Source organism: Delphinapterus leucas, chromosome 4 (assembly GCF_059928025.1).
Source record: "Delphinapterus leucas isolate spDelLeu-1000000601 "Yukka" chromosome 4, BTC_Dleu_Yukka2, whole genome shotgun sequence".
Lineage (NCBI taxonomy): Eukaryota > Metazoa > Chordata > Mammalia > Artiodactyla > Monodontidae > Delphinapterus > Delphinapterus leucas.
Genome location: NC_143132.1, coordinates 119404755 through 119432002, shown reverse-complemented (window position 1 = coordinate 119432002; position 27248 = coordinate 119404755). Strand labels below are relative to the sequence as shown.

The following is a 27248-nucleotide window of genomic DNA, read 5'->3' as shown; positions in this document are numbered from 1 at the left end:
TGTTTGTATCATCTTTAATTTCTTTCATCAGTGTCTTATAAATTTCTGCATAGAGGTCTTTTGTCTCCTTAGGTAGGTTTATTCCTAGGTATTTTATTCTTTTTGCTGCAGTGGTAAATGGGAGTGTTTTCTTGATTTCACTTTCAGATTTTTCATCATTAGTGTATAGGAATGCCAGAGATTTCTGTGCATTAATTTTGTATCCTGCTACTTTACCAAATTCATTGATTAGCTCTAGTAGTTTTCTGGTAGCATCTTTAGGATTCTCTATGTATAGTGTCATGTCACCTGCAAACAGTGACAGCTTTACTTCTTCTTTTCCGATTTGGATTCCTTTTATTTCCTTTTCTTCTCTGATTGCTGGGGCTAAAACTTCCAAAACTATGTTGAATAATAGTGGTGAGAGTGGGCAACCTTGTCTTGTTCCTGATCTTAGTGGAAATGCTTTCAGTTTTTCACCATTGAGGACGATGTTGGCTGTGGGTTTGTCATATATGGCCTTTATTATGTTGAGGAAAGTTCCCTCTATGCCTACTTTCTGCAGGGTTTTTATCATAAATGGGTATTGAATTTTGTCGAAAGCTTTCTCTGCATCTATTGAGATGACCATATGGTTTTTCTCCTTCAGTTTGTTAATATGGTGTATCACATTGATTGATTTGCGTATATTGAAGAATCCTTGCGTTCCTGGAATAAACCCGACTTGATCATGGTGTATGATCCTTTTAATGTGTTGTTGGATTCTGTTTGCTAGTATTTTGTTGAGGATTTTTGCATCTATGTTCATCAGTGATATTGGCCTGTAGTTTTCTTTCTTTGTGACATCCTTGTCTGGTTTTAGTATCAGGGTGATAGTGGCCTTGTAGAATGAGTTTCGCAGTGTTCCTCCCTCTACTATATTTTGGAAGAGTTTGAGAAGGATAGGTGTTAGCTCTTCTCTAAATGTTTGATAGAATTCGCCTGTGAAGGCATCTGGTCCTGACCTTTTGTTTGTTGGAAGATTTTTAATCACAGTTTCCATTTCAGTGCTTGTGATTGGTCTGTTCATATTTTCTGTTGCTTCCTGATTCAGTCTTGGCAAGCTGTGCATTTCTCAGAATTTGTTCATTTCTTCCAGGTTGTCCATTTTATTAGCATAGAGTTGCTTGTAGTAATCTCTCATGATCTTTTGTATTTCTGCAGTGTCAGTTGTTACTTCTCCTTTTTCATTTCTAATTCTATTGATTTGAGTCTTCTCCCTTTTTTTCTTGATGAGTCTGGCTAATGGTTTATCAATTTTGTTTATCTTCTCAAAGAACCGGCTTTTAGTTTTATTGATCTTTGCTATTGTTTCCTTCATTTCTTTTTAAATTATTTCTGATCTGATCTTTATGATTTCTTCTTTATGATTTCCTTCTGCTAACTTTGGGGTTTTTTTGTTCTTCTTTCTCTAATTGCTTTAGGTGCAAGGTTAGGTTGTTTATTCGAGATGTTTCCTGTTTCTCAAGGTAGGATTGTATTGGTATAAACTCCCCTCTTAAAACTGCTTTTGCTGCATCCCATAGGTTTTGGGTTGTCGTGTCTCCATTGTCATTTGTTTCTAGGTAGTTATTAATTTCCTCTTTGATTTATTCAGTGATCACTTCGGTATTAAGTAGTGTATGGTTTAGCCTCCATGTGTTTGTATTTTTTACAGATCTTTTCCTGTAATTGATATCTAGTCTCATAGTGTTGTGGTCGGAAAAGATACTTGATACAATTTCAATTTTTTAAAATTTACCAAGGCTTGATTTGTGACCCAAGATATGATCTATCCTGGAGGATGTTCCGTGAGCACTTGAGAAGAAAGTGTATTCTGTTGTTTTTGGATGGAATGTCCTATAAATATCAATTAAGTCCATCTTGTTTAATGTATCATTTAAAGCTTGTGTTTCCTTATTTATTTTCATTTTGGATGATCTGTCCATTGGTGAAAGTGGGGTGTTAAAGTCCCCTACTATGAATGTGTTACTGTCGATTTCCCCTTTTATGGCTGTTAGTATTTGCCTTATGTATTGAGGTGCTCCTATGTTGGGTGCATGAATATTTACAATTGTTATATCTTCTTCTTGGATTGATCCCTTGATCATTATGTAGTGTCCTTCTTTGTCTCTTCTAATAGTCTTTCTTTTAAAGGCTATTTTGTCTGATATGAGAATTGCTACTCCAGCTTTCTTTTGGTTTCCATTTGCATGGAATATCTTTTTCCATCCCCTCACTTTCAGTCTGTATGTGTCTCTAGGTTTGAAGTGGTTCTGTTGTAGACAGTATATATACGGGTGTTGTTTTTGTATCCATTCAGCCAGCCTGTGCCTTTTGGTTGGAGCATTTCATCCATTTACATTTAGGTAATTATCAATATGTATGTTCCAATTACCATTTTCTTAATTCTTTTGGGTTTGTTATTGTAGGTCTTTTCCTTCTCTTGTGTTTCTTGCCTAGGGAGGATCCTTTAGCATTTGTTGTAAAGCTGGTTTGGTGGTGCTGAACTCTCTGAGCTTTTGCTTGTCTGTAAAGGTTTTAATTTCTCCATCAAATCTGAATGAGATCCTTGCTGGGTAGAGTAATCTTGGTTGTAGGTTTTTCTCCCTCATCACTTTAAATATGTCCTGCCAGTCCCTTCTGGCTTGCAGAGTTTCTGCTGAAAGATCAGCTGTTAACCTTATGGGGATTCACTTGTGTGTTATTCATTGTTTTTCCCTTGCTGCTTTTAATATGTTTTCTTTGTATTTAATTTTTGATAGTTTGATCAATACATGTCTTGGCATGTTTCTCCTTGGACTTATCCTGTATGGGACTCTCTGTGCTTCCTGGACTTGATGAACTATTTCCTTTCCCATATTAGGGAAGTTTTCAACTATAATCTCTTCAAATATTTTCTCAGTCCCTTTCTTTTTCTCATCTTCTTCTTCTGGAAACCCTATAATTTGAATGTTGGTGCGTTTAATGTTGTCCCAGAGGTCTCTGAGACTGTCCTCAGTTCTTTTCATTCTTTTTTCTTCATTCTGCTCTGCAGTAGTTATTTCCACTATTTTATCTTCCAGGTCAGTTACCCGTTCTTTTGCCTCAGTTATTCTGCTATTGATCCCTTCTAGAGTATTTTTAATTTCATTTATTGTGTTGTTCATTGTTGCTTGTTTCATCTTTAGTTCTTCCAGGTCCTTGTTAAATGTTTCTTGCATTTTCTCTATTCCGTTTCCAGGATTTTGGATCATCTTTACTATTATTATTCTTTTTCAGGTCGAATTCTTTTTCAGATAGACTGCCTATTTCCTCTTCATTTGTTAGGTCTGGTGGGTTTTTATCTTGCTCCTTCATCTGCTCTGTGTTTTTCTGTCTTCCCATTGCACTTATCTTACCGTGTGTAGGGTCTCCTTTTTGCAGGCCGCAGGTTCGCAGTTCCCATTGTCTTTCGTGTCTGCCCCCAGTGGCTAAGGTTGGTTCAGTGGGTTGTGTAGGCTTCCTGGTGGAGGGGACTAGTGCCTGTGTTCTGGTGGATGAGGCTGCATCTTGTCTTTCTGGTGGGCAGGTCCATGTCTGGTGGTGTGTTTCGGGGTGTCTGTGGACTTATTGTGATTTTAGGCAGCTGCTCTGCTAATGGGTGGGGTTGTGTTCCTGTCTTGCTAGTTGTTTGGCATAGGGTGTCCAGCACTGTAGCTTGCTGGTCGTTGAGTGAAGCTGGGTGTTAGTATTGAGATCTCTGGGAGATTTTTGCCGTTTGATATTATGTGGAGCTGGGAGGTCTCCTGTGGACCAGTGTCCTGAAGTTGGCTCTCCCACCTCAGAGGCACAGCACTGACTCCTGGCTGCAGCATCAAGAGCCTTTCATCCACATGGCTCAGAATAAAAGGGAGAAAAAGTAGAAAGAAAGAAAGAAAGAGGATAAAAGAAAATAAAGTTATTAAAATAAAAAATAATTATTAGGAAAAAAATTTTTTTAAAAAGAAAAAACAACAACAACATAAAATGGACGGATAAAACCCTAGGACAAATGGTGAAAGCAAAGCTATACAGACAAAAATCTCACGCAGAAGCATACACATACACACAAAAAGAAGAAAAGGGGAAAAAGTAATAAATCTTGCTCTCAAAGTCCACCTCCTCAATTTGGTATGATTCGTTTTCTATTCAGGTATTCCACAGATGCAGGATACATCAAATTGATTGTGGAGATTTAATCCGCTACTCCTGAGGCTGCTGGGAGAGATTTCCCTTTCTCTTCTTTGTTCGCACAGCTCCCGGGGCTCAGCTTTGGATTTGGCCCCGCCTCTGCGTGTAGGTCGCTGGAGGGCGTCTGTTCTTCGCTCAGACAGGACGGGGTTAAAGGAGCCGCTGATTCGGGGGCTCTGGCTCACTCAGGCCGGGGGTGAGGGAGGGGCACGGAGTGCGGGGCGGGCCTGCGGCGGCAGACGCCGGTGTGACGTTGCACAGCCTGAGGCGCGCCGTGCGTTCCCCCGGGGGAGTTGTCCCTGGATCCCGGGACCCTGGCAGTGGCGGGCTGCACAGGCTCCCCGGAAGGGGTGTGTGGATAGTGACCTGTGCTCGCACACAGGCTTCTTGGTGGCGGCAGCAGCGGCCTTAGCGTCTCGTGCCCGCCTCTGGGGTCCGCGCTGTTAGCCGCGGCTCGCGCCTGTCTCTGGAGCTCCTTTAAGCAGCACTGTTAATCCCCTCTCCTCGTGCACCAGGAAACAAAGAGGGAAAAAAAAGTCTCTTGCCTCTTCGGCAGCTCCAGACTTTTTCCCGGACTCCCTCCTGGCTAGCCGTGGCGCAGTAACCCCCTTCAGGCTGTGTTCACGCCGCCAACCCCAGTCCTCTCGCTGCGCTCTGTCTGAAGCCCGAGCCTCAGCTCCCAGCCCCCGCCCGCCCCGGCGGGTGAGCAGAGAAGGCTCTCGGGCTGGTGAGTGCTGGTCGGCACCGATCCTCTGTGCGGGAACCTCACCGCTTTGCCCTCCGCACCCCTGTGGCTGTGCTCTCCTCCGCGGCTCCGAAGCTTCCCCCCTCCGCCACCCGCAGTCTCCGCCCATCAAGGGGCTTACCAGTGTGTGGGAAGCTTTCCTCCTTCACGGCTCCTCCCATTGGTACAGGTCCCGTCCCTATTCTTTTGTCTCTATTTTTTCTTTTCTTTTTTTTTGCCCTACCCAGGTATCTAGGGGGTTTCTTGCCTTTTGGGAGGTCTGAGGTCTTCTGCCAGCATTCAGTAGGTGTTCTGTACGAGTTGTTCCACGTGTAGATGTATTTCTGATGTATCTGTGGGGAGGAAGGTGATCTCCGCGTCTTACTCTTCTGCCATCTTTCCCCTCTCTATGATTATTCTTGAGTATTAAAAAGTGTGAATGTTAGGGCTTCCCTGGTGCGCGGTGGTTGGGGGTCCGCCTGCCGATGCAGGGGACATGGGTTCGTGCCCCGGTCCGGGAAGATCCCACGTGCCGCGGAGCGGCTGGGCCCGTGAGCCATGGACGCTGGGCCTGCGCGTCCGGAGCCTGTGCTCCTCAACGGGAGAGGCCACAACAGTGAGAGGCCCGCGTACCGCAAAAGAAAATAGAAAAGTGTGAATGTTAAATCCATGAAGGTCAATTGTCTACTGTCCTTTTCTCAGGGTAGGGTATAAAAGCTTTGACCTAAAAAATGCTTAAGGCTAAAAATATTTTTAAATTGTGTGAATTTTAGAACCTCACCCCTAACTTTTTAGGTCTAGCATCTCAGAAAGAGCTTTGGGCTGTACTCGTCTTGGCTCTGGTGCTACGTGTCTGGGTGACTGAAAGCGAAGTCCTTAGTCTCTCCAGACATGGGTCTCCTCAACCTTGATCCAATTCATGGTCCACGTGGCCTTTAATTGCCATGGTCTTCAGCTTTTCTTTTTTTGACCTTGACATTTTTGAGGGGAACAGGCCAGGTACTTTGTAGAATGTCCCTCGATTTGTATTTATCCAGTTGCTCATCATCAGATTCTAGTCAGGCACTTTTGGTGGGAGTATCACGGAAGTGATGCTGTGAGTGTCTTGGTACCTCCCATGGCATTGTCCCAGTACCAGTGGTGATAACTTTGAGCTTTTGGGTAAGGTGGTGTCTATCAGGTTTCTCCACTGCAGAGTTACTGTTTTATCCTTTGTGATTAATTGGTAATTTAACTAGGTAGATATCCAGTTGCTCTTTCTATATTCCTACATGTGTTTTAAAAATGCAAATGTAGTGTACTATTTATACCGTATGAAAAGAGCACACAGTTTTAAATATCTGATCTTGGTTTGCTGTCATTCTGTTACACTGGGTATCTCTCACTTACTACTTTGTTTTCAGCACCTTCTTCAGCTTCTTTAAGCAAATTACACAGTGCCTTTGGAAACATTTGACTGTGTAGACATGGCCATAATGTAGCAAGTTTCACACTCCAAGCGAGCTATACAGCCAAGCAAGTACACACATATATATGTGTTGAATTGCATTAAATTGCATACACTGCACATGATTAAATTGCAGTAATAGTTCCTATGTTCTAGAAACCATTCAGCACATTTGGGGCAAGATGGACTATTGAGTGTCACCCTCTTCTGGCGTTGGTTTTATGGCTTCCATTGTCTTGATGATCGTTCTTAGGATTTGTGAAGTGTTTTCAGTAGAAATGGCCTTTATTCCTTTGTAATAGAAACATATGTTTTATTTTCAGTTCCCACATTCAGTGTTGGAACAGAGCTGTACAGCACTGCTGTTTGATTTTATCGAAGAGAGTTTTTCCTAATGTTCAGTGGGCTAACAGTAACAAGGAAGCAGGCCTGTTGTGTACATTCTTTAAATGTAGCAACACAGAAATCTTCACTGTCATTGTGCAGAGTTACAGATCTAAAATGTAGAGTAAGTGAGTTGCTGCCCTGGGGAGCTTGCAGCGGGCAAACGCATACCTAGTGCAGTGTGTACCCAAAAGTGAGAGGGGCGAGAGGGGCCTTGGGTTTCTGGGTGAGGTTGCATGTGTAGTTTCAAGGTGGGGGGGGGCAAAGAAATATTTGACTTGTACAAATCCTAACATCAGGGCAGAGATTTTAAACCAGAGGTGAATTAGGGAAGCTTGGAAGAAGAGACTTTAATTCTCCCTCTTTATGAGACCTGAAAAAATAAGAGGTTATAGGTGGACATGATGTTTAGAAAATGCGTCTAATAGATGAGTGTTAAGAGACTCGAGGGAAGGAATACCAGACGTGATACATATTTGGTTTCCGATATTTTTTGGAATTGAATGAAGTTTCGTTTTTAGAACAAGAATATTTAACTGTCTTAAGTGTTTTGAGCTCACCAGAGAAGAGCATTTAAAATGGGCTAGCTAAGGGAATTCCCTGGTGGTCCAGTGGTTAGGACTCGGTGCTCTCACTGCTGGGGCCCGGGTTCTCCCCGGTCGGGGAACTAAGATCCCGCAAGGCATGCGCCGCAGCCAAAAAAAAAAAATTTTTAAAAAATAAAAACCAATCAGTCAGTAAAATGAGCTAGATAATACTTAAAAATAAAAAAAAAGTAAAACTTACACAGAGTTATATAATTAAAATCTTTGAACAGATTTGGAAATGGGACTATGGTAAATAACACAGAACCCTGTACGTTTATTTGTAGGAATTTCCCCAACAGTAAGGAGGAGTCTTACCGTTAATGAGTTATGTGAGTTCATCATATAACTCTAGTATGTACTATTATACCATTCTTGCTAACGCTGTAACAGTGGCCGTCCCTTGAGCAGTTATGGAACCACCCTCACTGCGGCGGGCAGGATTTTGGCGCACCCGACAGCCCTAGATTGAATCAGCTCCTGACGCGTGCTGTGAAAATGAGCTTTCCAGCCTTGGGGATACCTCCTCCTTTTGCCGTTGGGCCCTACGACGGTGTTTCCTATGGGCTAGTGTGAGAACAGCCCTCGCCGGGGCCACCAGGGTGGCTGTGATGTGCCGTGGTACCGCCTTCCCCCTTTCTTAGTGAGCGCTGGCTCAGCTCTCTGTCTCTTCTGTCTGTTGTCTGATTTATCATTCAGGAGCCCTGGGAGAAAGTTCACAGATGAAGACACTGATGTGCAGGTGGGGGACGGAGCCCCTTAGCTCGTGCGTCCAGCCCGGGCCCTGGAGTCTGTGCTGGGCGCTGTGCTGGTCGGTAGGGACGCAGGGGAGAATGTGGTCACTGCCCCCCGGTGTTCACAAGTGGGGGGAGGGGGCACACAGCCAAACACTGCAGATATTAGAGGAGGAAGGAAGCGCAAACAGCGAAGCGCATAAAATGCGGAGGGAGTCCCAAGGGGCTCGGGAAGCCCGGGGAGGTCGCAGAGGAAGTGCCATTTGAGAGCAGTTTTGGAAGAAGCAGCGTTGCCCAGGAGGACAGAGTCTTGGTCTGTCATGCAGGGAAGGGCATTTCTGGCAGAAGAATGGCATCTGCGGGGGAGTAGGGCCATCAGGCGGTTTGACGTGGGAGCCCCAGGGTTTACTTTGATCTGGCGCGTCAGGCACCCGTGGGGCAGTGCGGAAAGGCTGTGGGGAGGCGTGTTTGCTAGAGCGGCATGATGGGGAGCCCCGGAAGGGCTTCTCACAACTATGACTGTTGTCATCACCCTCCCCCTCAGCTTCTTGTCTGTGCCATGGGCGTAACTGACAGTATCTTCTGAGGATGAAGTGAGTCAGTACCTCTACAGCGTTCAGAACAGTGTCCACCCCACAGTAAGTGGCCGGTAAATATAGACAGTTAATAAATAGTATGCAACAACTGCACTAGGACTATGGTTATCACGAGCCAGTCTCCACTAATTATTGCAGGCATTGTGCTGGGAACTTTACAGACATTATTCGGAATCATTACAACATGCTTTCAATGTAGGTTTTATTATTTCATTCCGTGTATGCGGGGCCCAAGCCTCAGAAGTTAAGTCACTTGCTGGCACACACGGAGTGGACCTACTAGGAGATGTCTGTTCTTTCCTCCCCACTGTGATGGTTGCCGGGGGGATGTGCATGTTGTAGGTCTGGCCCCGGGAGGCAAGGAGCATCGCTAGGGAGAAGGGTGCAGGCAGGGAACAGGCTGCAGGACTTGGGGGCTGTGGGCAGCATCAGAGGAGCCGGAACTCCTGTGCTCGCGGGTGCCATGGGGAGCAGGCAAAGCATAGCAAAGCCCAGGGTGCCAGAGAGACGAGAGCCAGGTGAAACTGCTTGCAAGATGAGCAGCTCTAATTCTGGCTAGGAATTGTTGGGTGTTCAATATGGTGAAGAGTGACAAGTCATATCATGGGCATGAGGGCTTTTTTTGGGGAAACAGATTAGAAGAAGCTTAAAATGCTTCGTGGTTAAACTGCCGAGGGAACTGCTCTCTTTACCCCCAGTTGTTTCCTCTGTACCCCTGAGGCTTTGTTGGGTTGGGTGTTTGGGGTGGGTGAGAGACTTTTCTTGGTTGACTGTACTCTTGGAATCACCGTCCTTATCGCCCCCAAAACACGTAGAAGAAACAGCCCCCTTTCTTGCTCAGTGGGTAATTAATTTGTGACATATTCATTGAGCCATTTGGACTGCAAAAATAAGCCCTGCTCAACACATAATTGACAGTCTGGTTTCTTATCAGAGCCAGCCAGCTTACATTCAGTTCGGGTCCTTGAAGACGGTGCATACTTTTTTTGATTTCAGGGACGAGTTTTGAGTTTCAAGTCAAGATTGCCTCCGCGTTTTCACGTGTTCCTTGTATCTTATTTGTCATAAAGGAGATATCTGCCTTGTTTACTATGAAAATAACCCTGAAGGCTGGACAGATGTGCTTGCATAAGCATAATTTAAATTCATGCTTTACCTAGGTGTGAAAAATAGGTTTTAATTGGTGAGGGAACTCTGGCTATATCCAGTAAAAAACCACTCTCCAATAGAAGGAACAGGACCTATGGGTACTACTTTGGCATGTGCAACCATTCCATTCCTTTCACCTGAAAGTTGTAGCATCCATTGATGAACCGAGTCCAAAACCATTATTTCCCTGGGAATGGCTAGATGTTGGCATTCTTCTGTAAAAATGGGCTTTCCCTCATCAGCTGTGATAAATCATAATTCTTTCTAAAAAAAAAAAGGCAGAATAAATGCTAAATTCTTTTCCTTTGAGTGTCAGTTTTCAGAGTAAGAATTGCTGTCATTGCACATTTATTTCTTTAATAAATGAGTTTCTCCTTTTTCTTTTTTCTTATTTAAAAAAATTTATCTTTGGTCATTGTTATGGGCTTACTGATACTCCTTCATTCAGCATTTTGCAACCTGTTAATACTTGTTGTTCATTTTAGTGTTCCAATTGTCCCAAAGGTGGCCAATGGAAGATGTTTCAAGCTCTTTTGTATCCTTTGACATGACACCATTTGACTTAGAGCACCTCCTTCTTTTTTGGCACAGAAAGCCTCCCAGGTTCATCTTGTACTTTTTCTGCCTTGGGTCTGCAGTCAGCCGTTTCTTTATGGAACCCTACTTCTCTCTAGTGGGGAATGGTATTTAGAAAGCAAGACCTGGATACTGACAGTGCTCATTGCTACTAGGACGTCATGGCATCTAAGCCCTATCTGGATGGATGGGATACATATATATCTGTGAATACATGTGTGTGTACATATGTTGTGCATTCCTATGGGAGTTTATATTCCTATTTCCAGTTTACCTCTAACATTTCCATGTGACATTAAAGATTTTTATTAATTTCTCTGATTTTACCTTTATTTCATATCTGTTACATGGACAATGACATGGTTTCCAGTAACAAGGACATGGTTACTTATTTGTCTTACCCTGCTATAAGCATATACTAGATTCAGAATTAAAATCTATATGTTAGGAAGAAAGGAAATATCTAAGTACGGAACGTCTTGGTGGGAGGTGAAGGAGAGCTGACTATTCCATCATGTTCCATAGTAGGAAGCCAATAGATAATGCTTAAAATCAGGAAGTACAACTGCACATGTGTTATTTAGAGATAAAGAGGTCAACAAAAGAAGCACAGTGGGTGAAAGAATTGAAAATAATTGCTTTTGGGGACTGGGAAATGGAGGAGTCTGTGGACAGTGGACTGCTGTTTTTCACAATAAGTCATACAGAGCTATTGGACTCTAAGACACGTCCAAGTGTAACTTTGATATAAATAAAAAGTTAGCTAAGCCTAATCTCAGTCCCAAATTATTACTCTCTATTTTTGTGTTGTTGATACCTTTTCTGGAAGATACCTTGCTGAAAAAAAACTGTTTCATGCAAAAGATTTGAAGGAAGCTCAGGGAATGCATTACAGTTTTAGTTCTTCTTAGATAATATTATGAGAGCTTACTTTTCACTCAGCCAAGTGCCTGCTGCTTGGGACCTTAACAGAAATTGGAAGACTTTTATATTTTTCCAGGTGTGTAGTTGTTCAGTTAATTGGATATGTAAAATTTACAGAGACTTAAAAATTGAGGTAAAAATCCCATCAAATTTATCATCTTAACCATTTTATATGTACAGTACAGTCTAACTGTCTGCATTGTTGTGCAACAGGTCTCCAGAACTTTTTCATCTTGCAAAACTGAAGCTCTATACTCATTAAATAAACTCTCCTTTCCCCTCTCTGCCTCTGCCCTCCCTCCACCTCTGTCAACTGCCATTGTACTTTCCTGATTTATATACACTTTTAAATGTTCTCATCAAGTTTAATATGCTACATTGTTACTCTGCATTCCACATTGTTGCCCTATGGAAACATGTTTCAGCTTTTTCTAAAGTAAAAATGTTATAACCTGGCCCATGTTAGAATGCTAGTATGTGGTAGTGGTGGTGGTTGTTGGTTGTGTGTGTGTGCATGTGTGTGCGTGCGTGTGTGTGTTTATGATCAGTTAAAGGTAATGTCTGCTCATGATTGCTTTTTGAATTTCTTAGAGAAATGCATTCGGAGAACTTTATATATATTTTTTTACTTAAATATATTTTAAAATATATTTAAATATATTTTAAAATATATTTAAATATATTTCATTTGAATAAAGAGTGATTTAGTTAAAAAAAAAGTATATTAAGATTCTCTGCACTGGAGTAGATGTTGTTTAGTTTTTAACCAAAGGGAGGCTGTGCCATCTGCCTTCAAGGGGGCTGCCTTAAAGGCATTTTTGTGGAAACAAGATGCATACATAAAACACAGAGCAACAGTTGGTACATGATTACCGGTAATCATACAGGAAACGACTGGGAGGCTGGAAAAATTAGGGGAGGTTTTCTGTAAGAGTTGAATATGAGCTGGGCCCTAAAGAAATCTAGCCTTTAAGTAAAAATTGGGAAATTTGTGCTTTGTTTTGTTTTCACATCTTAAACAGTATTTCTTGGTCTTAAATTAGCTAGTTATCTTCCTCTCCGGCAAACTGAGAGCACATGAGTTACATTTATAGTTCTTTTATGCGTACTGTATTTGCTTTGATTTTTACCACTGTCGTTTCTTCTGGTCTTGTTGGTTTGGGTGAATTACCTGGTCTTGAATTTCCTGTTCAGAACCTATTGCCGCTCAACAGTTTCTCTGTTTTCTAGTCACTTTTAATGTTGACTCCTGATTGAACTAATGAATCTGTGACAAAATAGTGATCAGAGTCCCAATTTCATTAAAATTTAGTTCTTTGCTGTCTATGGCTATCAATACGTACATGTACATCTATACCTGGAACATATTATACAGCAAAAATATCTGTTTGTTGGAAGTTTTTGTAGTTTGCAGCCTGGTTTTATATATATTGTCAGTTGGGGCAGTCCTCACAGAATCCCTCTGAGGTAGCTAGGTATCTCCATTTTACAAATTAGGGTGAGAATATCCATGGAAAGTGGGAGAACTGAGAATTCCACCCTGGACTTCCATTTCTGGGTCCTGTTTGCTTTGCAGAGTTTCTAAGCGGCTCATATCAGAGGGGCGACTGTGAGGCTGGGATGGAGTGAGGTATGAGGGGTGTCTCAAAAAGCTCAGTGTTTCCTGAGTTTTTTTATTTGTCGTGTATCTTGTAGATCTGTTGCTTAAAGCATAAAGAGGAGGATTTTGAGAAAAGACAGCTGCTTGTGTGACTTAAAAATTTTTTAAAAGTAGGTAAAACATATCCATGGTAGAAAAACACAAAATACCCCAAAGGGCGCAGTGAAGTCTCACCTCACTGTGTCCTCCTGCGGCCCCTCATCACACACTTCAGAAGGAATTGTTGTAACGTTTCTTGTGTATCTTCTGAAATGTATTTTTGTTTTTGCGGTACGCGGGCCTCTCCCGTTGTGGAGTACCGGCTCCGGACACGTAGGCTCAGTGGCCATGGCTCACGGGCCCAGCCGCTCCGTGGCATGTGGGATCTTCTGGGAACGGGGCACGAACCCGTGTCCCCTGCATCGGCAGGCGGACTCCCAACCACTGCGCCACCAGGGAAGCCCTGAAATGCATTTTATGTGTATCTTTAGTGCATGTTTTTACGTTCCTTTCAGAAAATGGGTGCTTGCTCTGTGCTGTGCACAGAGCGCCTTGTTCTTATAAGGGGCTCTAAGCTACTAACTTTGTAATACTTACAAAAGCTGGATCTTTTCTTTTTGCAATTTGTACGGGAATGTTAATTCCATGATGAATAGAAAGCTTTTTTTTTTTTTTTAGTTAAAAAAGACATACTCTAAGTTTCAGGGTCATTTTCAGACAGTGTATATAATCTTCCAAATGAAATCCCTGCAATAAAGTGGCTCTTCTACCCATTTCAACTCACCATGATTTTGGAGTCGAGTAATATATAGAATATATTGACAGGATAGAAAACACATTAAGGGTCAATAAATGGTCAGTTGGAACATCTTTGTGAGAGTAACACAACTAAGATGAATAGATGGAAATAAACATATCATATTGATAATATGATATCGTACCCGTACAATGTATCATACGGTCTTGGAATCTTCAGCAAAATAAAACCAGGTGAGTGCCGGAGGAGAGGATACAGGGGATGGGTCTGCGTGGTCTGTATGATGTGTAAGCGTTTTTATGTTTTAGAGCCTTTGGGTCTGGAGTTTCTTTGCACGGTTATCTGGCAATGTGATGTCTATAGTATTTGTATTCGCGTCCTAGTGGAAGACTCTCGTTCAGAATTACAGATTTTACAGCAACTACATCTAGGACCTAAGAAGTAAACACTGTGCTGCTCTTACTGTAGGAACTTTACTCAAAGCACAACCGGTCATGGAATTAAATTCCAATGCAAAGCGCAAAAAGGAAAAAAAAAAAAAAGAAAATGTAGTTTGTTTTTGCTCCACAAATGACTGGGGCTTTCTACTGCTTCCTCTGTAGCAGAAGCTGGAGGAGGGACAAGGGTAACCAAGCGTCCGATATAGTGTAATTTCAGTAGCTTTGGCGCCTCCAGTAGGGCCGGCAGCGGGTCTTTCACCAGCACTGCGCCTGCGTTTCTCCTCCCCACAAATCCTCAGGAGGGCCCCCCTTTATTCCCGAGGCTGCAGGAACGCGCAGAGGCATGTCCTCCTGTTCACAGGGAGGCAAATTTGTTGTCTACTCCTCGAGTCTCTTGTCTTGCCCTAGCTGTCCTCTCCTGGGACGATGAAGTCCTCAGCCTGGTCTCAGATGTGGAAGGCGGTGGGGACTTGTCCTACGGGGTTAAGTAAACGCGCCAGTTTAGTATTTGGAAAAATAACATCCCAGTTATTCCGTGAGAGGAATATCTCAGCTAGGCCAAGGCCGTCGCTCACTCAGAAGTTGGGAAGGATTTGAGGAACTCACCCTCTGATAGCTAGAACATTCATTTCCAACGCCCCCCCACCTCCCTAGAAGGGGTGGGGCTGTCACGGCAGGCATTTCGCACGTGCCCCTCTGTCAGGAGGAAACCGCGAAGCGGTGCTGCCCAGAAGCTCGTGCCGTGGTTGATGGGTGGGATACGGCGTTCTCGTTCCAGGGGCTAAAACTGGATTCTGCCTTTGGCTTCAGATGCACCTATGGGGTTGACAGAGAAAAAGGACAACTGGAAAAAAATCCCTAAATGCAACAGTTAGCATTTGTCTCCATTAGCCTGGGAACAGGAATCGGAGACCTGACAGCGAGAGGGGCAGACCAAGAAAAGGGTCAGAGGCTGTCCTCAGGTATGAGATGCTGCCCGGCTTCTCGAAGACAGGGAGGCAGGCGGTTAGGAGTCTCCCTGCTGCTTTGGGACTCAAGTCTCTTTTGCTCCCTCCTCGTCAGCCCCTTTCCTCTCCCTGCCCAAGACCTTGCCGCCCGTCTCCTTGGTTGGCCACTTGGTCTCTTTTTCACCCTGAGATCCTTAGGCATTAAGCGTCAGTCACACAACTGCACAGTTATTTATATGTTGCCCTGTAAGGGCCCTTATCTTTTGGGGGGGCATTGTCCCTCCCTCCTCAGAGCGGTTGGTTGGTTGGACCTTCGCCTCTGTCTGCAGGCTCCCTCCCCTGTCTCACCACCCTTCTCTGGGACTTCAGAGAGGAGCAGACTCCGTCAGTCTCCCTCAGCCACCTGTTCACTTCCACCCCGACACACACCTGTACGGACTTACGTGCAGCAGCCAGTCCTCACATGTCTTCCTGTCTTGGCCAGAGAGTTCCTACTTCCAGCCCAGGTTACTTCCTGCCCATCTGGGGGCTCCTGGCCGCCCGGCCTGTAAATCATGCAAGTTTGCTTCCTCTCAGAAGCACACAGCAAACTGTGTCACAGTTCTAAGCGTCTTATATCTTACTTAATTCTCAGAATAGCCATATAGGCTAAGTACACTTATCAGCCTGTTTGACAGACAAGTAACTGACGCATCCAAAGGCTGAGTGACTCGCCCAGGACTCCAGAGCTGCTAAGTGATTCGAGCTGCGACAGGAACCAGGCCACCTGACTCTAGAACCTGGGCTCTTCACCACCAAGCGAGTAAACATACGCTGAGGGCTCAGGGGAGGGCTGAGTTAGTTAGTGCACAAGCCGTATTCTTACTCTGTAGAATAAGCCTTCCTACACCTGGGGCTGTGTCTGCTGGGTACTTCTGCGGTCATAGTCCCATCGTTTAAGGCATTGAACCCACGTATGATAGAGTCCCCCACATCCATGTCTTCACCCCAAGCCTTCTGAATGTCAGACCTGTGCATCCACCTGCCCCTGGACACATCTTCCCATGAATATCTTTGACACCTCAAATCCAAGTGTTCAAAACTGCACTCAGAACTGGGACACCTGAATAATAAGATCGGCGGATTGTGTCCATGTCAGTATCCCAGTTGTGATATTGTCCTGTAGTTTTGCAAGATGTTAACATTTGGGAAAAGTAAGTAAAATGTACACGGGGTCTCTCTATATTGTTTTTTACAAGTGCATGTGAATCTATGATTATCTCAAAATAAAGGCTTAATTAAAACAACACGTTCATGAAAACAAACGCATTGAATTTAGCCCCCTTACCCTCCCCCCGCCCTGCTCTCTGTTCCACATCCCGTTCTGTGGCACCGTGACCTGCTCAGCTACCCCACAGGGAGATCTGGAAGCTGCCCACTCCTCTCTGTTTCTCCCTCTCCACCGTCAGGTTGCTTACAATTCTACCTACCTCTTTTTTTGCACCCTCCTCAGTCACCTCTTCACCGGACTTTGCAGCCTCTCAATTTGTCTCCCTCCCTGCCACCCCCTCCTGCAACTTCTGAGAGAGAATTTTAATTTACATATCTGATCTCCTCTTTCCTTTGCTTAAAATTCTTCCATGGCTTTGAGTCATTCGTGGCAAAAGATCAAACTCCATAGCTTGTCACTGCCTGGGCTATTGTTTATAAATGCAGATTTCTGGACCCCAGTCCAGACTCACAGGGTGGAAATCTCGGAGTCAAAGCTAAATCGGTATGTTTAGCCAACTGGCGCCCTCTGGTGACCATTCTGTGCCATCGCGTTTGAGGACCTCTAGCCTGGGCCACCTACCTCGCCTCACGGGTGACCCTTTCTCCCTCTGCCTTGCTGCTGTCCGCATGGCCTGGGATGTTTACACACTGCTCTTTCTGCCTGTGGAACTCCTTTGTACCTTCCCTCCAGACTTGGCTAAAGCATCCCCTTGCTTCATCTCCTGTGTCCCATGGCATGTCAGAGTGCTTACCTCATTGCTGTCAGTATCTGTGTCCCTGTGTGTCTCTCTACCTCAAGGATGAATCACCTCAGGTGGGCACTGCTTTCTTCTCACCTTTGTAGCTCCAGACCCCGGGAGAGCTTCTGGCCCTCCGTAGGCATTTAATGTTTGCTGCCAAATGCCCATGATTTTTATTTTTTCTTGAGTTGTCACCTTGATCCCCAAGTGACAGTACTTACTGTCATTTCCAGTAAGTAAAACCAGAGAGAAATAGCCAGTTAAAAATAACATGGTAAAATTACTCATCCAGACAAAAACAGATATTCAGTATTTGCCATTTAGCCCCAGTGTTGTACAGTTAATTCTAAGTGAGAGGAAACTTAAAGCATAAAAAAGATTCAGGAATTTATTGCACCATAGCATTTCCACGAGTGACAACAGCCCATCTACCCATTCCAGCACCCCCCCCCCCCCCACCGGCCACCTGCACACACACGTACGTTTCCTGCTTTTCAGCCAGAGGGCCTGATCTCACTAACCGCCCATTCAGCAGAACCAACATTCCAGCCGGTGGGGTGACGCTCCTTTGGTCTCCCATCGCCCTGAGGCAGCAGTTTTCCCTGGGGCTCGTTTTTATCCAGCACTCTCTCTGTTCCCCGCCCCGCCTTTCACTCCCCAAGTTTGACCAGTGGCCGAATACGGGATTTCCGGTTTCCTGTGAATCGTTTTATAGAATTCAACTGATTAACTTTTTTTAAGCCTTTTATTATGGACATTTCAAACATAGACAAATATAGGAGAATGTAATAAAGTCCCTGTTATGCATCACCCAGGTTTAACTGTTCACCCTCTTGGCCACGCCTGCTTCTACCCTTATTCTCCTCCCTAACCACACCTGCTCCTCCCTGGGCCCCTCAAAGTCTCGTCGTTTTGTCGTGGATTACTTTTCATCCGTGCGGAGTAGTCTTTTTTACTTCATGAAATGCGAATGAATTTTTATTGGTAGTAAGGTATTTCAAGAAAACATTAAAAAATTATATAATAGCTTTATTTAGATACAATTTATACTGTTTTACAGTTCATTTTAAGTATACAGTTTAGAGGTTTTTCATGTGTTTACAGAATTGTGAAACCATCATTACATTTTAGAATATTTTTATCACCCTGAAGGGAATCTCGTACCCATTGGCAGTCACTCCCCATTTCCCATCAGCCCCCCCTCAGCCCTATAGATTGGCCTATTCTGGACATTTCATCTAACTGGAATCATAACATACGTGGTTCTTTGAAACAGGTTTCTGTCAGTTAGTATAATGTTTTCGAGGTTCACCCGTGTTGTAGTACGTATCAGTAGTTCATGACTTCTAATGGCTGAGGGGTATCCCATTATAGGCATATCAGACATTTTATTTACCCATTCATCAGTTGATGGACATTTGAATCGCTTCCACTTCTTGGCTGTTATGAACCATGCTGCTATAAGTGTGTACAAATCTTTGCGTGGGCGTATGTTTTCATTTCTCTTGGGTGTATAACTAGTTGTGGACTTGATGGGTTATATGTTAACTCTACGGTCAACCTTTTGAGAAACTGCCACACTGTTTTCCACGGTGGCTACATCATTTTACATTCCCACCAGCAATGTATGAGGACTCTAGTTTCCACAACATCCTCACCAAAAAGTTGGTATTATCCGTCTTCTTGTTTATAACTGTCCTAGTGGTACCTTGTGGTTTTGATTTGCATTTCCCTGGTGGCTGTTGACGTTGAGCACCTTTTCACGTGCTTATTGGCCATTTGTTTATATTCTTTGGAGAAATGTTTATTCGGATCCTTTGCCCATTTAAAAAAAATGGATCGATTATTCACCTCTTTATTATTGAGTTGTAATCATTCATTATATATTCTAGCTCCAAGTCCCCTGTCAGATAAATGATTTGCAAATATTTTCTCCCCATTTTGTGAGTTTGCCTTTTCACTTTGTTGATGGCATCCTTGGATCCAGAAAGCATTTTGACAACAGAAAACGAGAAAATCTTTCAGTCATTTTCTTGGGGGCTCACAGATGGAAGGTGCAGCATCTTATATATACTGAACTTTCCTTCTCCCCCTCCCCAGACCCTCCCCACCCTCCCATCTGTCTGCACCGAAGGCAGGTTTGCACCAAAGTCGGGCTGGTTAAATCCTCTACATCCTGCAGTTTTGAGAAGCGGTCTGTTCGTTCTCACTGTGGAGATGCAAGAACCTTTAATTGTAGTGGTGTAGCTTCAGGGAGAATGTTGGAGGATATAGGTTTTTCCATTGAGGAGCCTGTCATTGGAATTAAGTGCTGATTCAAGTGGATCACTTTAAAGATGTGCACCTTCATCTCTGGACTTGGTTGGAGTTTTTACAAAGCAATCTTTGTTGCATCTATTTTATGTAGTGGGTTCCCACTGGTTTTGATAAAAGGAAAGAATTTAGCAAGGAAAATAAGCCTTCACAAAATTAAAGGATATATATATATATTAGGGTGTGTGTGTGTAAAGTTTACATTTATACTTATATTTACAGGAAGTTTACTAAAAGGAATAGAAAGTTCTGTATTTGTGTGGGCCTCTTGTAGCACACTGATGAACAGGCGCTTCTAGTTGCATTGGCTGTAACAAAGGTGGAGTGCACTAGAGAGGGAATTTGGCATTTTCCCTGCAGTGGTGTTTGAAACCTTCTAGGTCTGCAGTGATGAGTTTAAACTAGAAAGCGAAGATGCTTGTATGAAGATTTGATAGGCAGAATAATTGCGGAGGAACTTGATTTAGTCGCTTTATTTTGGGAGGACCTTATAGCGTATTGACTCAAGTCAATACTTAGATCTTGAGCACGTAAGGAATAGCTTTATAGGGATGAAAGAGACGGAGGAAATTCTAATACATCAGTTAGAGAAGAGAGAGAGATCCCCGCTAGGTGGTGGGGTGGTGTCCAGAGACTAGAGAAGGCTACACGAGAGACGTGACATTTGAATTGGGCCCAGAAATATTCCCATCCATGAACACAGGTGGTTATGGAAGGTCCTGTCGATAGAGCGTCATAGGCATGAGAGTCAGAGAGAAAACACCTTGAGCTAGCACCTTGAGTGTGTATGAGGATGTAATGGTAGATAGTATTTGAAATGATTTTAATTCCCAGCTAAGGAGTTTGACCTCAATTCATCAAGGACTGCAGATCCATCGAAGGTTTTGGAACCATGAAATTGACGTTGGTTGATTCCGTAAACACGTATCCAGAGCATTATGTTAGGCATTGCAGCTCAGCTGAGACAGAAGCAGGGTCTAACATCAGGGGCAGTCAAGGTCTAACCATTAGTTTCCTTTCTAAAAACTTTTCATACCAATAATGATGATGATAGCTTCTGCAGTGCAGGCACTGTGCTAAGTAACTCATCCTTACAGTAACTGACCTGGAGGTATTATTATTATTATTATTATTATTTCCGGTACGCGGGCCTCTCACTGTTGTGGCCTCTCCCGTTGCGGAGCACAGGCTCCGGACGCGCAGGCTCAGCGGCCATGGTTCACGGGCCCAGCCGCTCCGCGGCATGTGGGATCTTCCCGGGCCGGGGCACGAACCCGTGTCCCCTGCATCGGCAGGCGGACTCTCAACCACTGCGCCACCAGGGAGGCCCAACCTGGATGTATTATTGATCCCTGTTGCAGAGATTAGGAGATTGAGGTTTAGTGGAGGCTAGATGCCTTGCTCACGACTCAGTGGCAGAGCTAGGATTTGGACCCAAGGCCATCCTGTCCCTAAGTTCATTCTACCGGTAGCGCTCAGTGCGGCCCTGTATTGCGTCTCTGCTGTGTCACGCTGCCAGGACGCCCTCTCTGTGAGCGTTGCTGCACTTGGGGTGCTCTGTGTTTGCCCCCAGGGTGGATGTTCCTCCTCTGCTGAGTTCCCAGTTCTCTTATTAATACTGTAGGTATTCCAGGCCCTGGGAGATCATCTTTTAATGTAACTTGACACGTCTCTCTTCTCACCTGTCATGTATTTATCAATTTATGTACTTTCATATCCTGGAGTGGGACATCTCACACCTGTTTGTGTGCTTCTGGTTTACCTGTGTGACCTTGAGTTACGCCTGCAGTGCCTGGATCTATTGTATGGTAGGGTGAACCGCATGGCCTCTGAAATCCCTTCTGTTTGGGGGGTGAGGCATCCACAAAGAGGAATAGTGGCTACAGGATTCTTGGATGCTAGGGAGAGTGTTGTGAAAAGGACAGGTCATTCTTTTCAGTGCTGACCCCTGACCCACCGTCAGTAACATTCATGTTCGTAAGCTTTCTAATAATCTGGCTTCGTGGACCTTGAGTTCTACCTGACGTCAGTGAACTAGAGATGTAGCCAGAGCCTCTGAGTTGCTCGATTTTAGAACTGGTCCACTTTCAGAGCAGCCTCTTTCATCGCTTTCTGCATCTTTCTACCTTTGAACCTCCTTACCTCGCTCCCCCACCTTCCCTAAGATCTCTAACCATTCCTGTTTCCTTTTTATCACTTAGGACTGGGTCCCCACTCCAGACCAATTAAATCAGAATCTGGTGGGATGGGGCCGAAGACACTGGCGTTTGGTAAAAGCCCCTCTGGTGATGGCATTTGCGTTCAGGGCTGAGAACCACTGTGTGTCTTGCCACTGCTGCCCTCATTTCTCCCTTTTAATGATCAGTCCTAACTAAGCATGAGAGGTGTCCGTGAATCTAATAATTTTAAGGAGTACAGTACTAGTGGCTATTTGTTATTTTTTGTTTCTAATGAAAATTTTGTGTGCATTCCTAATTTTTATATTAGTTCACACTGGACTGTCTTCAGTCCCAGGTCTCTGAATCGGTCTGATTGATATGATAACTTAATGTCAGTTAAATACGGTTAAAGTTAAAATACATGACCAAGAGGTCTATATTTGAATTCCACTTGAATTTTAAAAGTAACTCAAATTGTGGAATGATATATTCAGATTCTTAAAAAGATATACATATATTTATGTAAACAGTCAAGCACACAAGAAGGAAAAAAGAAAACTGAAAAAATATAAAACTGTTTAATGATTATGAGATTTTTCTCTTGTCATATCTGCATTAGAAATTTTCTGTAGTGAATGCGTATTTCTTCTATATTTAAAAAAAACAATCTTGAAAAGAAAATATACCCTAGACAAAGTAGGGGTGTGTGTGAGAATGTGTGTTGTTTTTAGCTCTTGAAGCTAAAATATTCTGAGGGGGCATTGAGAATAGTACCATACTAAGAGTGAGTTAATAGCAAGGCTTGGCACACAAAAGCTAGGATTTGGATCCTTGTTATTTTTGTTTTTGCTTATCATAGCTAAGCTAAACTCCTCTCATCTGATGGTTGGTATTTTGCTTTGCTGAACAAGTTAGAGTCATGAGATGACTAGTCCATAACAGGGGCACCAGAAAATGATGACATTGATAATTTATTGTTTGGTTTTTAATGACGAGGGAGTAATTTGAACAATAATATCTGTTATTGGTGGTGCTTTCTGAAAAACGATTATACCAGGAACAGAATGTTGACTTAGTATCTGTTCATCTTTTTGCAGTGGCTTATTACTGGAGCAATGCTTAACGTGTGCATTTGAATTTCAGTTTTAAATAAGACACAGTTAGAACAAGTGGTTTAGACCAAAACTTAGCAGTCATTAATCATCCCTGGGTACTGTTGTCAAGTGATTTTAGTAGTACTTAAAAAATAAAATCAAAACGCTCAATTTCTAATAGATGTTTAGTTTCTACTCTTATTTTTGTCAAGATAGGTTCCTTTTAAAAATAAGAAGGGTGGAGAAACTACTGCCGAAATAATGAGAAAACAGCACCGTGTGGTAATATTTCAGTACGATGATTTCTTCTGAAACGCTGTTTCACTAATCCTTGGGGAAGTTTGGCTGTGAGCATGCAATTATTACATTTTTATCCACAGAATGGGCTAAAGTTGGCATCACATCCTTCATGGTAGTCAGAGGCAACACATTGACTTAATTTGTGACCGTGTGGTGGATACTTTTGAATAATTTTAGTGATTTTTTTTTTTTTTTTTTAATGCTACATTTTCTGTTTCCTCCCCAGTTTCCTACCTTTTGTCGCTCACTACTCTTTCTGACTGAGTTCTGAGGCATCTTTTGTTGGTTGGGGAGAGTAGAATAACTGAAGGTCCAGATGATTGTCCAAGAGGCGGCCCTCTTGTGTCCCAGGCAGGGGTGGGGGAGTGCAGGGCGGAACGCTGTCTGGGGCCAGCCTGAGGGGAAGGTCCGTCCTCTTACAGATTGACAGAAACAGAACACACCTTAGTTAGGCATGTTTGAACCCTGACTTGGAGCCGGAAAAATGTACCGTTAAGAGAGCTGCATTTGGGGGGATTTTGAATTCTTTTGGAGTAGTAGAATTGTGGTTTCTTTTTTAATTTATTTTTTTAAAATTAATTTTATTAAAGTATAGTTGATTTACGATGTTGTGTTAATTTCTGCTATACAGCAAAGTGACTCAGTTATATGTACACATATACATTCTCTTTCATATTCTTTTCCATTATGGTTTATCACAGGAGATTGAATATAGTTCCCTGTGCTCTATACAGTAGGACCTAGTTGTTTATTCTGTATATGTAATAGTTTGCATCCGCTAATCCTAAACTCCCAGTACATCCCTCCTCCCCCCTCCTCCCCCTCGGCAACCACAAGTCTGTTCTCTATGTCTGGAATTGTGATTTCTTAAAGTGCTCACCTCCCCTGTTCTATTCCCTGCTTGTGCCTCTGATATATTTTTATATGAGTGTGGGCATCTCTTCTCCTAGGTCAGGGGTCACAGAGGGACAAGGGAAGAGCTGGCCGGCAAGGCATCCTTGCCAGCCGATGGGGCAGCCACATTACACTAGTTTGCATTACTTAAGGGCTTTGGGGTGGGTGTGCCTTTCTGAACAGTGCTTGCATACATTTTCCAAAGCCATTTTTGTGTAATAGATGTTTGTTTAATAAGTATATCCTTAAGATAATCAGAAAGGAAGAAAAAGTTCTTACGGTCATCGTATCTGGGAATGGATTTTTGTTTTCTTTTTTTAAATGCAGAGTGGACACAAATATCTACCAGGTATCTTCGAGAGCAGTTGGCCAAGATTTCCGACTTTTACCACCTAGCTTCCAGCGCAGGCGATGGCCCTGTCCCTGTGCCACCCGACGTGGAACAAGCAATGAGGCAGTGGGAGTACAACGAAAAGTTGGCATTCCACATGTTCCAGGTAACATTCCCACGAAACTCAAAGGCTGCTAGCATGCTTTTAAGAGGAGAGCAAATTCCTTACAGTTTAGTTTTTTTTTTTGGAGGGGGGAGTTAAATTATATCACTATATGAACGAATACATTCAAAGAAAGCCATCTGACATATCTCACACTAAATTAATATTAAAGGTAACACCTTTGCCCTGAGATGACAGCTTCCTATTATACATATTGATCGCCAGCTTTCAATGATGCCAGCTCTTTTAATGCCATTAATTGGTTTGTAATTGCGCTATTAAATGTAATCCTCCCAAGCCATTTACTTTGCAAAAACTGGAGGCATTAATTCAAAAAAATTTTTGTGCTGATGCCCCCTGTCTTATAGATCTCCTTTAGAGCTTAGTTATTCCAATGAAAGGTCATCTTAATTTTGTTCAGCTGCAGTTTAAAATGCAGTTGAGAGGAGGGGTAAGGGCATTGAGGAACGACTGAACTCCCATCCTGACACGCTGATGTACATCATATTGACCAGAAGAGGGCGCTTGTGCTGTTATTTGCCTCGATTGATCTTTACTCCCGGCGTGGAGGAAGGACGAGTGTGTTCAGCTGGAGTTGTGTTACCAGCATAGACGTTCACGACCTGCTATCTTGATCAAAGAGGAAGGGGGTAGAAAGGATGTGTGGTTTCTAAATTTCCCTTCTTAGAACTTCAATTACAATTTCCAGGTGGTAAGCAACTTTTTCTAAGAGCTCAAAGTAGGAAACTTTGCCGGTCCTTTGGGAAGTAGCATTGTTAGTTTTAAATCAGTAAAAACTCTTAACCAATTCTAGTTCCATTTAGCAGAAGACTACTTCGGTGCCTGCTCTGAGCTTTTATGACTTTTTTTGAGCTGAGGATTTAGTCTGCATCTTTGAAAAAAGTGTCTCTCAGCATGCTTAGTATTTTAGGAAGGATTACTTTATGTATTAGGGACACTGAGATCAGTATCTCTTTTTTGGAAGCAGTTAGGTAGGTCCTAAACAGATGAATCTAACTGGGACATTAATTTAAAAGTTCATCATATTTTAATTCACCTTATTCTGAAACATGAAACTGTCTCTAGTATGTACATGTGCAGGTGTGCATGTGCAGAGATAAGGGTACAGGTACATTACAAAAGCATCTTGAGGATGGACATTATGTAGTCGTTGGAAGTCATGCTTATGAAGATACTTTTTCTTTTGAACCTTGCCTTCACCATCTCTTAATTCTTCATGCAAGGTTCCGTTTTATTTATTTCTTTAACTTAAAGTTTACTTTATTGGTCTGAAAATTATAAATTGCACTTTTTCTGTGGCTAACCTTTTCACTTTTTTTTGACTGTAAGCATTTTAAAAAAATAGAAGTTAGCAATAAGTGAACACTTTGCTATCATGTCAATGTGGTGTCGCTGTAATGTTTTAAATACAGAAACTATAATTTAGCAGTATATTTTTACACAAGTCATTGATAACCACGGTAGTGGACCACTGGTGATACGTAGATATGTCAGAGTTGCTGGGAACAAAGTAGGACTTCATATTAACTACTAAGGTTGTTAACCAGAATGACCATAAAAGTGTAAGTGGCTTTCCCAGAAAACAGAGCTTTTTGTTTCTATCTTGAAGATTCTTTTATGATGTGAATCATAATACAAGGTTATAGTATGACATTAAATGTGTGCGTGCATAGAATGCCATAAAGAATGTGTGTATTGATGTGTGCATACACAGGAAGACAATAGATGAAAATGTTAACATTGCTTATGTTAAGAGGAGCTACACCAGCCCTGTGAGGCATTTTGGAAATTTGTGGGTGTGTTGTTCTTTAGTGTATTTATGTCCGAATATTTATACATTATTTTACTACAAATTCCTTTTATTTCTTTATGGTGCGGATGATTAGGCCATTATATTGACTTTTAAGGTTCTATTTCGTAGGCAGGTTATGGTGGCTGAAATGCATTTTAGGATAGAGAAGGAGGCTACTCAGCGGCCTCGGATCTGATAGGATTCCCAACCCTTTTTCTGAGACGATAGTACGATGGGTGTTTTTGTTCTTTGTAATTACTACCGTTGGCCAAGTTTCCTCCTATGAGTATGAGTTCATAGTACCCTGAAATCTAGCCAGGTATTTGACATGCCCTGGGAGTCTGAAAGCTTCTGAGTTTTCTTTCTTGTAGGAATTAATTTTTATCAATTTAGAATGAAGCAGATATACACAACCCAAAGAACAACAACAACAACAACAGAAGAACCCTCCAATCAACCATACAGAATAGCACCAGTTCTTTGCTTTGTTTAGAATTTAAACTCTGATCAGGGAGACCATGTTTTACTACAACAACAAAAACAATAGTAAAATTACACTTAAGCATAAAGATAAGACTGCTCTTTTTTGAATTTTAGTTGGTTTTGTTTTAACATTATTAGTGTAATTTTTCTTTGTTCATTTAAGGAAGGAATGCTAGAAAAACACGAATATTTGACATGGATCTTGGATGTGTTAGAAAAGATCAGACCAATGGATGATGATCTTCTTAAACTCTTATTACCACTAATGCTGCAGGTACGGTACATGTAACCATGAGCCAGTTGATTTTATGGGCAAGGAACGAGTCTGATGAGAATGATGAGGTAAGTGGAGGTGGAAGAGGAAAAATTTTCTTTTTGAAATGGAAGGAGAAAAGGTCTTGATGCTCCAACACTTGAAGTGATAAGAGGCTTCTTGTGAGTTGTAGCAGTCATTTGCTGGGCCACGTGTTCCTCTCAAGTATTCTTACCCACATTGATTTCCCCCCTTCCCTGAGCTGAGCAAACAGCTCTTTTAATACTGTCTCCTTGTTCACACAGATTTCTGTGAAAACAAAACAAATCGTCTCTTTGTAAGGATACAGAGGATCTTCTACATTC

At 42.8% G+C, this 27248-nt stretch overlaps 1 protein-coding gene across 1 annotated transcript in view; it reads left to right on the top strand.

The window, feature by feature from the left end:
- The window catches only part of MED12L (mediator complex subunit 12L), a 359593-nt gene that overhangs the window by 46822 nt on the left and 285523 nt on the right, over positions 1-27248 (top strand). Inside the window, exons 6-7 of the mRNA XM_089910995.1 lie at positions 24168-24337; positions 26794-26904. Of these exons, the coding sequence (XP_089767121.1) occupies positions 24168-24337; positions 26794-26904 (281 nt within the window). The remainder of the gene's footprint in view (positions 1-24167; positions 24338-26793; positions 26905-27248) is intronic.